Source organism: Lagopus leucura, unplaced genomic scaffold (assembly GCF_019238085.1).
Source record: "Lagopus leucura isolate 7727_CA_CO unplaced genomic scaffold, USGS_WTPT01 Super-Scaffold_73, whole genome shotgun sequence".
NCBI lineage: Eukaryota > Metazoa > Chordata > Aves > Galliformes > Phasianidae > Lagopus > Lagopus leucura.
In genome coordinates, this window is record NW_024962252.1 from 56,164,744 (window position 1) to 56,178,177 (window position 13,434).

General features: G+C 38.2%; 1 protein-coding gene across 4 annotated transcripts in view; it reads right to left on the reverse strand.

Annotated features, from left to right (window-relative positions):
• LOC122185143 (SAM and SH3 domain-containing protein 1-like) overlaps positions 1-13,434 on the reverse strand; it is a 519,052-nt gene that overhangs the window by 40,988 nt on the left and 464,630 nt on the right. For 2 of the 4 annotated variants that reach the window (XM_042880710.1, XM_042880731.1), the window contains exons 5-8: positions 12,202-12,242; positions 10,579-10,665; positions 9,388-9,500; positions 7,646-7,747 (exon numbers count right to left, since the gene is read on the reverse strand). In XM_042880710.1, the coding sequence (XP_042736644.1) occupies positions 7,646-7,747; positions 9,388-9,500; positions 10,579-10,665; positions 12,202-12,242 (343 nt within the window). The remainder of the gene's footprint in view (positions 1-7,645; positions 7,748-9,387; positions 9,501-10,578; positions 10,666-12,201; positions 12,243-13,434) is intronic. The other 2 variants (XM_042880713.1, XM_042880723.1) reach the window with 2 other exon arrangements.

Below are 13,434 nucleotides of genomic sequence, written 5' to 3' on the forward strand. Positions count from 1 at the left end.
AAGTTCATGGCCACGAGTGAAACTGATCTAAGTTTTGGGCTTTCAACTTGAGTTTTCAAGGTTTTATGTTTCACTAAGAAAGTTTCAAAAACCACTAATCCTCAGAGAGGCTGTTTATAGAAAGGTGAGTAAAATTCTGATGTGATAGTCTGCATCCTATTCTGAGGTTACAAAAGAAAGGCCTCCAAATTTTTTATTGAAATTGCAAGAGCTAGAAAAGATTTTTGCCACTTAACAAAATTAACTGAGGAACATGAATTGCAAAGACTATGCAAGTCTAAAACACATAGTGTCAGGCCCCCCAAGTAAACTGAATGAAACGGCAAGTCCGTGTCTGAGTTTGGTCTGTGGTTACTTACAAGGAAATCAAAGGAGAGTCCAACAGCTACTTTGGTGAAAGATACATTACACATTAGCTAGTGACGACACTGCTTGCTGAAATTAGTGGGAAATATTTGTCATAAGTAATGAGAGCACAAAAATTTAATTCTCCCTGGAGGTCTGTCTTGATACTAGAATAGCTGCTTAGGCAAATTCTTAGACGTTAACTGTTTCCAGGTTTTAGCTAAATAATTTTGCAAAGCACATTGCTGACGTTTGCATCTGTAAGCCAGATATATATCCTCATGGTGAACTGTTTCTCTCACCGATGAGAATAACGAATTTCAACTACATTACAACTGCACTCACATAGTCCTCATCATAGGTGTATGTAGCAGAACGAAGCTCTGTTACATTACTCCATATCTGTTACATTACAGCATTTCTTTCCAAATCTCTTGGAGACTCTCCTACCCACAGGAACATGAGTGTCCACTACATTTTGTGTTTTAGCAAGGGTAAGATGGCCTGGGGAGAATCCCTACTCTTTAGTGTAGACTGTATTACTAACGAATGGAGCACACCACTGGTCCTGTAACCTCCGAGCATTTCAGAAAACCAACTGTGGGAGGACAGTGTATAAAAGTACAGTGAAATTCACTTCAGAGATTCTTCAGGAAAAAAAAACACAATGAGAATCCTTTAGCAAAGGGTGTGGTAATTCAAATTACATTATGGTAGTATTTTTGAACAATCAAAACTATTAACGCTACTGTTCTCACTGCGAGAAGTCAACACCAGCAGCGGGGAAGAAGCAGGGACAAGTGGTAAACGACAGGAGTGCAATTAAAATCTTCTACTGTACCACAAGTAAAGATATTCAGTCTGGGTCTGCCAAATAGGACAGTGAAACACATGGCTTCTGAGATTCCTAATTCTTGAACTGAGCAAGGCTTTGTTCCAATTTAATAGGCTTGGTTTCCGAAAAGATGGGGGCAGGGAAACCAAGTTATGGATTACAGCATCTCCTGCTGGCTGATGCATGCAGTGAGAATGGTCACATGAAAAAGCTGTAAACCATGGTCTTCCATCCTCTATGTAATATGCAGAGAAGTTAGGCAGCTCCCCAGATGCCAAAAAGTATAAAAGACAAAGGTGTCAGAATATATACTCAACTGACTTGCTTTCTGCCTCCCATCCTCCCAAAATATGTGGCCAAACATTTTAGGGTGAAGTCAGGCAATGGGACTTGTCTGCATGTAGTCAAAACAGAGATGGTTATGAACACGCTTAATCACAGTCACTGCCTGTGCATTAATGCAAGCTCTCTTCTCAGTCATGATAGTGGAAAGATTTTTCTTAGAAACCTTACTAGAGTGTAATTATATTCAGTTTTCACATGCACAGGAGCAACTCCTGCTGGCAGAGAACAGGAGGTGTACTTGGACAAAGTTACTGCCAGTTGTTCTGCCATAACCCTGTCCAGATGTTATTTAGCACCACCAGCTAAATAGACATACCCAGCTAAATCCTATTTGATGACAACTTGGCAGAACCTCCGTGGTAAGCAATACTTAGAGAAGTTTTACACTTTAATTCCCAAATAAACTCATTTCTTCCTCAAATTCTAAAATGTTCTAGAAAAAAAATCAGGTCAAATAGGTTAAAAGAAAATCAAAACAACAGAACCAACACCATACAATGTTTTTTCAAAACACTGTATAAACACAGCTGTGATATCCCACTCTGTACAGCACTGATCTAGCTTCAAACTTTGTGTTGTGTCCTGGAAACTGCAGTGAGGATTTGTTTCTCTCATGAAGGCTTCTGTGTTACTACACCCATGGGAAACCCTGCTGCTGCTAGGCACAGACAGAGATGGGGGGAAGATCATAACAAAAGATGCAGCCATTCTTCTGCTAGATTCCAATGAGAGGCACTGGACAACTCCTGACTGAGATCATTGGAAAATGAGGACAGCTAGTGACTCCCAGGGCAGGTCCCCACGATAGCTGTACAGTGTGGGACTTTCACATTTTGAAGCTCTGTCTTATTATTGGCTCTTTCTTCAGCATGACTATTAATAGCTGCTGACGATATTACAGAAACTTGGGTATGAATAATAAGTATACCATCCAATATAATGAGGGACATCAGTGCCTTTCAGGAGATCTTTACACAAACTGGGTCAGTGGACTCTTCAGAGCAAGGATGAATGCTCTGCATTCATTCACAGCCACACTCAGTGTCAGCTTTCCTTTGCTTTTTCTAAGAGCATACAGGGCCTGGAGGTGGCAACAAGATCTCCAAGAACTGGAACATAGAAACATCCTCTTCCATCCTGAAGCCTTTCAAGGAACAAATTGACTTATGAAAATTGGTAAATCCTCTGATAACAGCAAAAACAGGCCTAACAGTGCACAGCTTTCAAAATGCCAAAGTATCAATGTTGCTGCAGTTTAAACACTACAGTTCAAATTACACAAAAAATCTAAATCCTACCCTACTGTCTCCATTCATATCTAACTGGTTCTCAGTATTCACTGACTTCTACCTTAGCTCTAAAAAGCTAAAACGAAGGAATTTCTCATACTGATTGTAATATAATTGTATATAATTATCAATAATAATGTTAACAAATGGTTAAATGGTTCAAGAATCCATCAGTAGTAATAATAAAAAATTTAAAAATTGCTCTTTTTACAAAACATTAGCAATCTGAATCACTGAAATACAGCATAACCCTGAATAATAAGGATTTGCTGTAGTTGTACCTAGATTTACTCTGTGGCAACTGGTGCTATAAAAGTTACATTGCAATTATTTCTTTTCTTCCTACTCTTGCACTTACCAAACAATACAGCAATAGCTTGTGATTCAGAGGTAACTGTGTCAGACTCGGTCTTTTATTTGAGTTAGTTTTGTGCCACAAATTAAGTAGGTGCATAGGTAGTACAATCCCGATTCAATAGCTACAGCATGTCGCCAACCCAAATGAATAAGACCCAAACACCATTCTTGTCCATTATTCTGCTTTTCACAATGGTAGTAGATACAAAACCAACACTGAATACTCTTTCAGCCCCATTTAATGACGTAGCAAATAAAAACGTCCTCAGGAGATAACACAAACAACGGGAACAACAGAAGACCATTTTGGTTTAGCTAGACCTATCTCTGTGTGGACTTGATTTGCTGCTTTCTACTTCCAGATGGATCAATAGCAGATGGGAAAGAGCAAAAATGTCATTGGAAATTTTCCTGAGCAATGGCCTCACTGTAGGAGACCTGCATGTCTGGTCTCCTGCTTAGCAGAACTGCTGTCACTGACTTCAGAGAAAACAAATAGGGTGCAAATTTCCTAATGGTAGGGGTGCCGTGCTAACAGTTCTGGGTGAAGAGGTTTTTAGAGGACAGGTGGAAGAGCACTACTCCCTTCCTCTCTTTCACCTGTAGGCTGTACTGTTAGGGGAAGCCTGTTATCATTTCTTTTTTAAATTTTAATGTCTCCCTTCTGAGGTTGACATGGTAGTACGTAGCAGGGATTAGGGTTCAGAGGCTCTCACTGTGGCACTTCTCAAATGAAGCCCATGTTACGTTACCTGGACGCCTGCACTAATGAGCGCTGATCATTATTTGATGATCAAAACTGCAGCACAAAAGACCAGTGAGACCAACAAAACACTTCAGTCCAGGGATAATTACAACTTTATTAACTCACATCCACAGAAGCTGTCAGCAAAGTTAATTAGTGGTTTGTTTCAGCAACAGCATATGTATGATGCACACACTTCTGTCACAATCCTCCTCTCTGCTTCCCCCACTCTCGCAGTAAGTATGATGACTGGTACCAATTAACAGTCTTTCAGCAGAGCGCACAGAAAGGATTTATACGGGTTTCTCCTAACACTGCTTCATGCTTCAAGCAGAGCTCTGGAGATACAGCAGCTCTACCAGGCTTCTGCTCTAGATGGACAAGAGTTTCAGGGTCCAAAGGTCATCAACTGTGCTCATATCTTTAAGAAGCATAAAAGGCACCTCAGTAAATGGAAAGAAAGTGATAATTTTCAAAACCTCTTTCCCTTGACTTTCTTACTTCTGTGGATAAATAGGGCCTTATCTAAAATCCAGAATGAGATTAATTTGGAATCTAAACCTGCTTTACATGACAACACCTAGCAAAAGGCAAGGTAGTCTTGTCCATGGCTACTGTGAGCAGCTTTCATTTCAACAGAGATGAAAATAAAAATGCAAAAATCAATTTGTTAAAAATGATTAGGTGTTCCAGACTTCAGACATCTGACTAAGAAGAAAAACAGTTTCAACTGCATTTCCACATTAGTAAACTAATAATACACATGACTTTGTTGCAAAGCAAAGGAATTGTAGTAGAGAGGTTGAAAGCTACCAACTGCTCTAAAGTGGCAGTGAATCAAGTCAACTACTGGCTTGGCAAAGCTTCTGTTTGTTTGTTTCTTATGAAAAAAACAAACAGAACTATGAATTAGTAGCACAGAAATGACATAAGGCTGCTTCCCTGTGGATGCTGAGATGATCCTTCAATCCTTTGCTCATCTTTAGGATTTAATTTTAAAAGGATATGAAATAGAAATTTCCTTTCCCCAGTAATTTAAAGAGGAGGGGGCAAGAAAAAGAATCTTTAAATCCTAAAAGTCAGCTCAGTATCAATGCCAGCCATATTAGTCATAAACACATGAAGGTTATACAAGCTAATTTTTTTTTTTTTTAAACAATTAAAAACAACAATTATATTTGCCCACTAGATGCTATCTCACAGGTGGTTGCTCTTATGCTGTGGGCAGGCCTGACTTGAAAGTATACAGAGAGAGATCACCAGATGTTCTGTCCCAATTTCTAGATTCTCCAAGTGCTTAGTAACTACCTTTTCTTTCTTCTTGGAATGCTGTTAATGGCAAAGCTAGACCATAAAAACATAATGACCCATCCTCACAAGTCCTCCTAACTACCAGCAAGTTTCACTGCCTGGAAAGAATTGGGGAAAAAAAAAGAAAAGAAAAGCAATTATGCTAGAGTTTTGATCTCTCTTAAATACCCAAGGCTGTTGAACAAGTGCACAGCAACTAAACTAGAAATTACGTTTTTCCTCGTTCCCCCAATCTGCAAGTATCCTGCAATTCATTTTTATCATTTGTGTTCACAAAATGTTGACAAAATGACCAAGTATGATCACAATGTTCTGCTAAAAACTGCCTAGTAACAGCTTGGCCATGAGACATAAAAAACAGAGATCAGAAAAAATGCCAGCAGAATCAGAAGATTAATTGCCCAAGGAGTTTTAATTCAAACCAGAAACTTCAATTTCAGTGACTCATATTTTAAATTACTTTCTGAGGCTAGAAGGCAGTGGGCTATCTAACAGAAGGTTTCTAACACATGGAAAAACATCTTCCCTTCATGGCCTCTATAAAATGAGTATGGTACTTCCCAGTTTCCAAGTTCACAGAATACAAATCACACAAATGGCACTGAAATTCAACCGATTCGGCAAAGGAAGGGTTCGAACACGGAAGCATCTCTGAGTCTTTCAAAAGCTGGTCATTTCACATTAATAGATACGCCTGTTGGCATAACAGCCTTGGTGATCATATGCCCTATCTCTAGATATATCTGATACTTTGCTTGGTTTCCTCCCTCTGGCATGCCAATTACAGCCCAGAGTCTTTTACCCCAGCTAACTCTAGTTGCTTTTAGGTCCAGTAAGAAAGAAGCCAAGCTGATATTTGCTCTAACGTGAACTTTCATTTCTGCACACGAATTGTGAAAGCAAGCAGTTTCACAGCTTCTGTTAAATGCAATCAGGATTAAAAACAAAACAAAGAAAAAGAAAATCAGCAGATTGGGCAGACGTATTTAGAGCAATGGAATACAGATCCCTCAAAGAAGTCAGCAGGAAGATGGTTCAAATCCTAGCAGAACAGTGGAGAGATGCAACAGAAATCTTGGCTCAAAGAGTAAAACCAGCTTAAAATATAATTTTAGAGAAAAGGTGCCAAATCATCCCATTAGGGAGCAAATACTGAGTCATGTTTGGTCCTCAGAAGTATACACAGCTTTTGGTAAATTCAACATAAACATAAACCATTATCAGAATATTTAAGAGAGAAACTCAGTATTCCTTTGACATTTTACCAAAGTAAATGAGAGTTTCATGGCTTTTAAACTCTATGTATCCCAGCCAAAGGCCTTAAGAGGAGACAGCCCAGGCTATAAATACCAATGAAGAAAATAACAAGACAGCTTTCACCTGGCTAGACAGCCAGTGCAGGAGAATCAAGATCCTTCCTTCCTCGCTCTTTGCACATTTCTGAAATAGCAGATCAGAGCAGAAAGCAAACACCAGTTCCCTCTGTTCCCATCTAACTGGAGATGGGCTTTCTTTATTTTTTTAAATACAAATAAGAAAATCTTTCTCCACCACAAAATATTTTAAACATCTCATAAAATGATATAGCATTCCTCTTTCCATTTAGGGAGAAGAATCTAACTGCTGCAGTTAGCAGGAAATTCCATTGACAATAAAATAAATAAATCAATCAATGGGCTCAAAAGTCTATGATTCAATTATATGGGTTATAAAGAGCTTGGGCTTGACAGCCAAATGTGTTCTTCAGTAAGATTTATTTGTGAACTTTCAATTAGAGAAATGAAGTGGAATAAATTACTCAGTGAAAATGAAGATATTTAGAAGGAAAAATTAATTAATTCAGTATGGCATGATACAAAGACTGTCTGGTGCCCACAAAACAAAAGAAGCTGCACAGCTAAGAAGTAAAAATAAGGCAGGAAAGCTGAGTCTCTCTACTTATGGATCTGGCTAAAGCTGCACACACTGGGCTGAGAGTTAGGAAAGGCAGAGCTAGAACCATTTGAAAGCAGCAAGAAGCTAGGACTTAGCCAGACTCTCAGCTAAGACACACCAGTAAGGGATAGGAAGGAATGAGAAACTCTGGTGATTCACAGTAACTGAGAAGTAAAATGAAACAATTTTCCCTAAACAATCTAAAAAAGGAAAAGAAAAAAGGAAAAGAATCCAAAAGACCCCTTTCTGAGCATTAGAAAAAGAGAAATTATATAAAAATTCAGTTGCAGTTCTATAACAACAGATCCTGAAGATTTAAAATCCCCGTTAAAGATTTTCTGTGAATAGAATGAATGTAGCATCTTGAGATCAAATGATAAATTTGCCATTAAGAAAATCACCAGGTAAATCAGGATACTTGAAATGAAAGACTTCAAATATTAAATGATATAGGGGAGCTATATCGTAAGGACAGGTACTTACATTACAATTGGAAGACCCATCAAATGTTGAGTAAGAACCATCAGGCCAGTCTGTAGCATCTACAGTACTTGATTGCCTGTGCTGGGACTCATACTCCTTCAGCTGAAATTTGAAAAGACAGGGAGCCCATTTTCCAGTGCGAAGCAGCTATCAATCTTCATTAAAATAGCAAGAGTTAATGTCCTTTCATTTTTCTCCCAGTAACATTGTGGAACTGGAAAAATGAGAACCTTTGCATTGCCTGCCTCACTTGTTTAAAATAAACTCATTTATTTCACAATCAGAAGTTTTCATGATGAGATTTATTTTTTGAAAGGAAGTGATCTGCAAATACTCAATCTGGATGAACTGCAATTGGCAAAACATAAATTATACATCCCCATGGCAGAAGCACAGTTTAAACTGGACAGACTACATCACAACAGGCTATCAATTTCCTTCAAAAAGAAAGTGATCTACAGTGAAGACCAGGAGCAATCTTTCATAATTTCATAACTAGGGACTATTTTTACCATTTTCCAATTGAAGTCTCAATACATATAGCTAATCCTATTGGAGGAACTGATGATTTAAAAATTAAATTGCTGCTAGCAGCTCAGACCACTAGAGGGAAACAGTACCAGTACATACAGTGAATAGTAAGGATCAGGTGGAACACTCCTCCCACACAATTTTTAACAGCAGAGATCCCAATGTTACTCCTTGGTAATTTTAAAATTGTGGTGTTTTTTGGTTCTTTTTTGGCGATATGATTCCCAGCAAAGCAATATTTTCCTCAGACAATGGCATACCTTTATCTTCTATGATAACCTATTTCAAAGACATACTGCGTCATTGAAGAGAATTCACTTGAGTGACAATTTGCAATCCAGCAAATGTTTTATGAACCTCAGCTGCCCATACAGAATACCCTGTGCTCAATCTGGGTATTCTGCACAAGGGAATTAAGTTAAGATGGGAGTAGAAATTTTAGCATTGGCCTTTGACTCTGGAATAATTAAAATCTCAGCACTATTGCTGCAAAACCACAGTAATTTACAGTTGTATTTCATCAAAATTCAGATTTTGTAAAGATACACTTGTGCCAGTCACTATATATTATCAAAAATTACATCTGCTTTTATTTTAACGTCAAATGCCAAAAAAGGTTGACTATGTTTTCCTGAAGGCTAAAACAAAACACCCTCTTTTTGCCTAAAACAAAAACAGAATAAACTTCAATCTCAAAAAGTTTTAATTGCTGAAAATGGAAGCATTCACTCAAACTGCCCTTCAGCCATTAGCAGCAGAGAAATAACAAAAAATGTATGTATTCTGAAGAAAATAAGGCAAGCACAGCAAAACGTGAAGAATTCTTTTCAGTATTTAAACAAATCTACAAACATGCATCATGTGGGCTAGTACAGGTGGCATTCAACTCCCTTAGCTTTAGACAGCTGCAATAAAAATGTCTGTACTTGAGCTTTTCCTTGACTGGCATCCTTTATTGCCAGTGGAGAGAAGTAAATGCTTTAGGACTTGATTCATTTGCCATACATTAGGCACCTATTTTTTGCAATGCTGCATCTCCCTTTTCCCATTAACAAGGGAATTACTATCTAATTTATGCTACCTAGTGAGATAGGACAAACAGGCAGTTTTTACCCACTTCTGTGTTTTATAAGGAACCAGAAACTCCAGACTGGTGTATCTCACATCAATATATGTTTTTTCAGGAAAAATAAAATGTGTACTTATCATACCCTAGCTAGTGCTTCCTCAATAGTGATCATCTTCTCTTTAACCATCATCATCAGCTGGATCCGTTCCTCATCACTCATCGTGATCTCACTGGCCACATACCCCACATCTTCTCCTGCAGAAAAAGGCACAGAGATTAAAAACAAAAAAACAAATACGTGTAAGAGGTCACACAGAAAGTGGAGTACATTGGAACTGGATTTCATAGTCCTCTGAAATCTGGTCACCACATGGATCTGGCTGGCCAGAAGATATCACATAATTATTGACTCTGAAGAATGAAAAAAGAAAGTGCCTACAGCAGCAAAGTCCAGAACTCAGCCCTGAGGAATATTGCGATCGGCTAAAAGAGGGGTGGGAAGCTCTTCTAGGAATGATGTGCTGGGCTTTATCAGCTCTCTGCTGCAGATTGGCGACATGCCTCAGACTGCAGACTTGCACCCCCCGTCCAGTTATCTAAGTGGCTATGAGCTGGCATGGGGGGCTGGACATGTTTCACCTCCAATCTCCAGGACCTCATCTTCTGGTTAAAGCTTCGCATGTCAGCACGGGCAGAATATGCTTTGACAGCCAACAAGTGTCTATACTTCACTGAGTATAAATGTGACCTTTTCAACCTCATAGGCAGGTTCATACCATTTTTCACAATCCATTTGAACACAGTCAGAAATGTAGGGAAGCATCTGTTTGCAGCAGAAAGATATATATAACAGATACACATGGGTAAACAGAAATTTTATTTATGAAGGAAAATACTTAAAGCAGTGCACAGCTGCATCTTTTGGAGAACTAGAGAAAGAGATCTGACAGTTTAAGTGGAATCAATCCTACATTTTCACTATTCACCAGATGCACTTTTACTACTCCTTCTTGTAGTGTCTTTTCCTGAAATGAGAGTCTGGATTAAAGCCCAAAGCAAACAGGACAACGTAGCCAAGTGCCAAAAAAAAAGCTTCTCTGTCATGGAGTCAGAAGATAAAGCATCTCATTCATTTTTATGTTATTCATAACTATCCATTAATTGCATCATTCCGTGTATGTACCATCACCGACAATCAGGACTGAAGCTGTTCCAACTTCCAGATCCACAGATCTGTGACTCTTACATTGCTGCAAAGGAGATTTAACTTTTAGTGAGGTTGGATAGTTACATTCTATACGGATTGGTCCAAAAATCCTTTAAAAAGGTTTACCTTTTGAAGTCTGCCTCATCAATCCTTTCTGGTTCTTTCGGAAATTCTGCCAAAAAAACTTATTTTTCTTTTTCCAGTCTGCTTTCCCTAAAAGGAAATTAGGGAGGGGGAAAGAATGGAGGGGAAGAAGAATTTCAGAAAGAAACATTAGTTATTAAACATTACAGAAGTTTTCAAGTTATATTTTCTAAGTAAAAAAAAAAGAATAAAAAAATTCAAATCTTCCATTTTTCTTTATTTATTCTATACTAGAACTATGCTGACGTAGCCATTTCAGAAAAATGTACATATTCTCCTACAATTGCCAATGCTACAGATGACTGAGATAAGCCACTAACATACATATTTTGAATTATAAACAGAAAATATTTTACATTCATTTCGATATCTGTTATAGTCTCCAGTCTGTTGATAATGTCAAGTTTGGAAGTGTTTTTGAAGCATTTTGTTGGTTTATTCGCTTCAGCTGAACCCCAGCTATGCAGCCTAAGCCACAAGACAGATAATGAATTCTCTAATATGTGTTTGCTTATCTATTTAGAAAATAAACACTTCACATACATAAAAACACACATGCACGTACTGCTAGTTGGCATGAGAAATTTCTTGAGATCATCAGGTACAACTGAGTCTTGCTCCCTCCATGCCTTGATTGTACAAGGCTGGGAATACACGTCTGTTATTATCGGATCTGCATAGCGCTCGATGACCCACAAGTGAATTATTTATTCTATAAAGAAGATTCAGAACAAGGGAGGGCATATAGCTGTGTTCTGTTGAATCAATCAGGGCACATGCTATAAGGTTCATGCCATCTGCAAGAGAACACACTGTGCCTGATCTGGCAGAAATGCTACTGATACAGAACTACTTCATCCCTCTGCTGTTTTTGAAAATTCAGATGAACGCTTTATTTTGTGCCACTGAATTTCAGTATATGACTGTGGTATTTTGGATCTTGTCCTTGCAGCTCCAGAGTTTTTTGAAACTCTGAGGCACAGCTTTATCTCAGACTGTGAGGATATTACCCTGAAAAAAGAAAAAAAAAAGCAACTTCCCTGCTCCAATTTTCCTTATAAATAAAATATATGCATATATATATTAAAAAACAAAACAAAACAACCTATCTAAATTTCATCAGCTCAACTGATAAGTCTATGTAGCAACTTGAACTAATTATGGTAAATTAGAAAAAAAGTGAAAGAACAGAAAACAAATTGTTATTTAAGAATGCAAAATATTTCAGAAACAAAGAATAAGACTCCAGCATGACATGCATAAGAGTAAGAAAAAACCAGTTATTTACCAGTGGTGGTGGTAACTTTTGAAATACAAACAGATAAGCTAATAGTGAGCTAATATTAAACACCCTGAAGACAATATAATGAGCCAAAAAGCTGTGTAGTTATCAGAAGGCTATGCTGACTGAGCAGTGTCTGAAATCACAGAGACCTTCAGCATCCTACTTTTAAAGCATCTTAGACTTGCCCTCCCCCCCATCCTTAATGCTGCTGACTTCTGCTGGCATTGTGTTTACTCAGCTCTTCACATCTTCACGCAAGCAAAACTGAAAACCTACTTAAGAATTCAATTGAAGTATCAGATAAAATGAAATATACTGACCTACAGAGCCTTCTTCCGAACTTGATTTATGAATGGAGAGCCTAGAACACAAAAGAGAAATGGACTTATTGATGCAGACTTCTCAAATTTCATGGGAACTGTCTGATTACAGTAAATTATAGTTTCCAAACAATACATCATGGGCTATTTTCTCTTCCCCTTTTTTCCAAATGCAGCAAGTTGCAGACAAAAGCTAAACTCGCTGGTCTGACCACAGTAACCGAGTTCCCCTTTGAACGCCCAGAAACAAACCTTCCATGATCCGAACAGAGGAATACAATACTGACAGAAACCTGCAGATAAGCCAAAAGCATCGAGGAATCTCTCAAAAAAATTATTTTCGTATACTTCCGTACCTTACATTTCATTGATTTCCTTAAAACTGTGGCACTGGGATGCTCTATTTGTTTAGGTTTATAACAGCTTTTGGCTTATTCATCTTTCAATTGAAAACGTTTCATAAACATGTGTTCACTAAATTTCAGAAAGCGAACGTGAGGAGGACAAGAGTAGCAATTTAACTGGGTGAGGAAAATTCGTCCTATCAAGATAGGAAACTAACTGTGTACTTTTCCACCAAATTATGCCCCCCTACTCAAAAGCTAGTTAGAGAAACTTGTTTTAACAGAATGTAGGCTTTACAAACAACCTGGTAAAATAGTACACATCAGTCTTTTGTTCTCACTCTTCACGCTCAATGAACCAGTTTTCCATATTGGATTCCAACTCAGAACCAATGGTTCACTGCTGGTTCTCTGATGAGACATCACTCCCTCTTCACGCTTTTGTGTTTGTTTTTTTGTTTTGCCTATGTAAATGGAGCTAATAGAAATTACCAAATCTCGAGAAATTCTTTGAAGCCTTCCTATGGGGACCTCTATCCAAGCTGAGCCAAGCTAGTGAAATGACTCTTGCCAGCTTCAATGACTTTGCTTGAGGCTCCAACTGCAAAGCATTCTGGCACTGTTTTTGCCAAGAGCTCTGCTCCCCTGAGACAAGAGAATGCCCTATTGTGCCATGCCTGTGTTGTGTCCATGTAAAATAAAAACACATACATCCCAGCATGCCAAGAACACCTCAAGCCAAATCACTCCGTAAGTGAGGCCATGTAACACATACATGTCATATGGACAGCTAGTTGCTGTCCATTGTTTGACAGGCTCCTTGCATTCTCCTAGACTCCCAGAAGAGGGCAACGAAGAGTTTTTGATAAATTGAATAAATCTCTTGAAG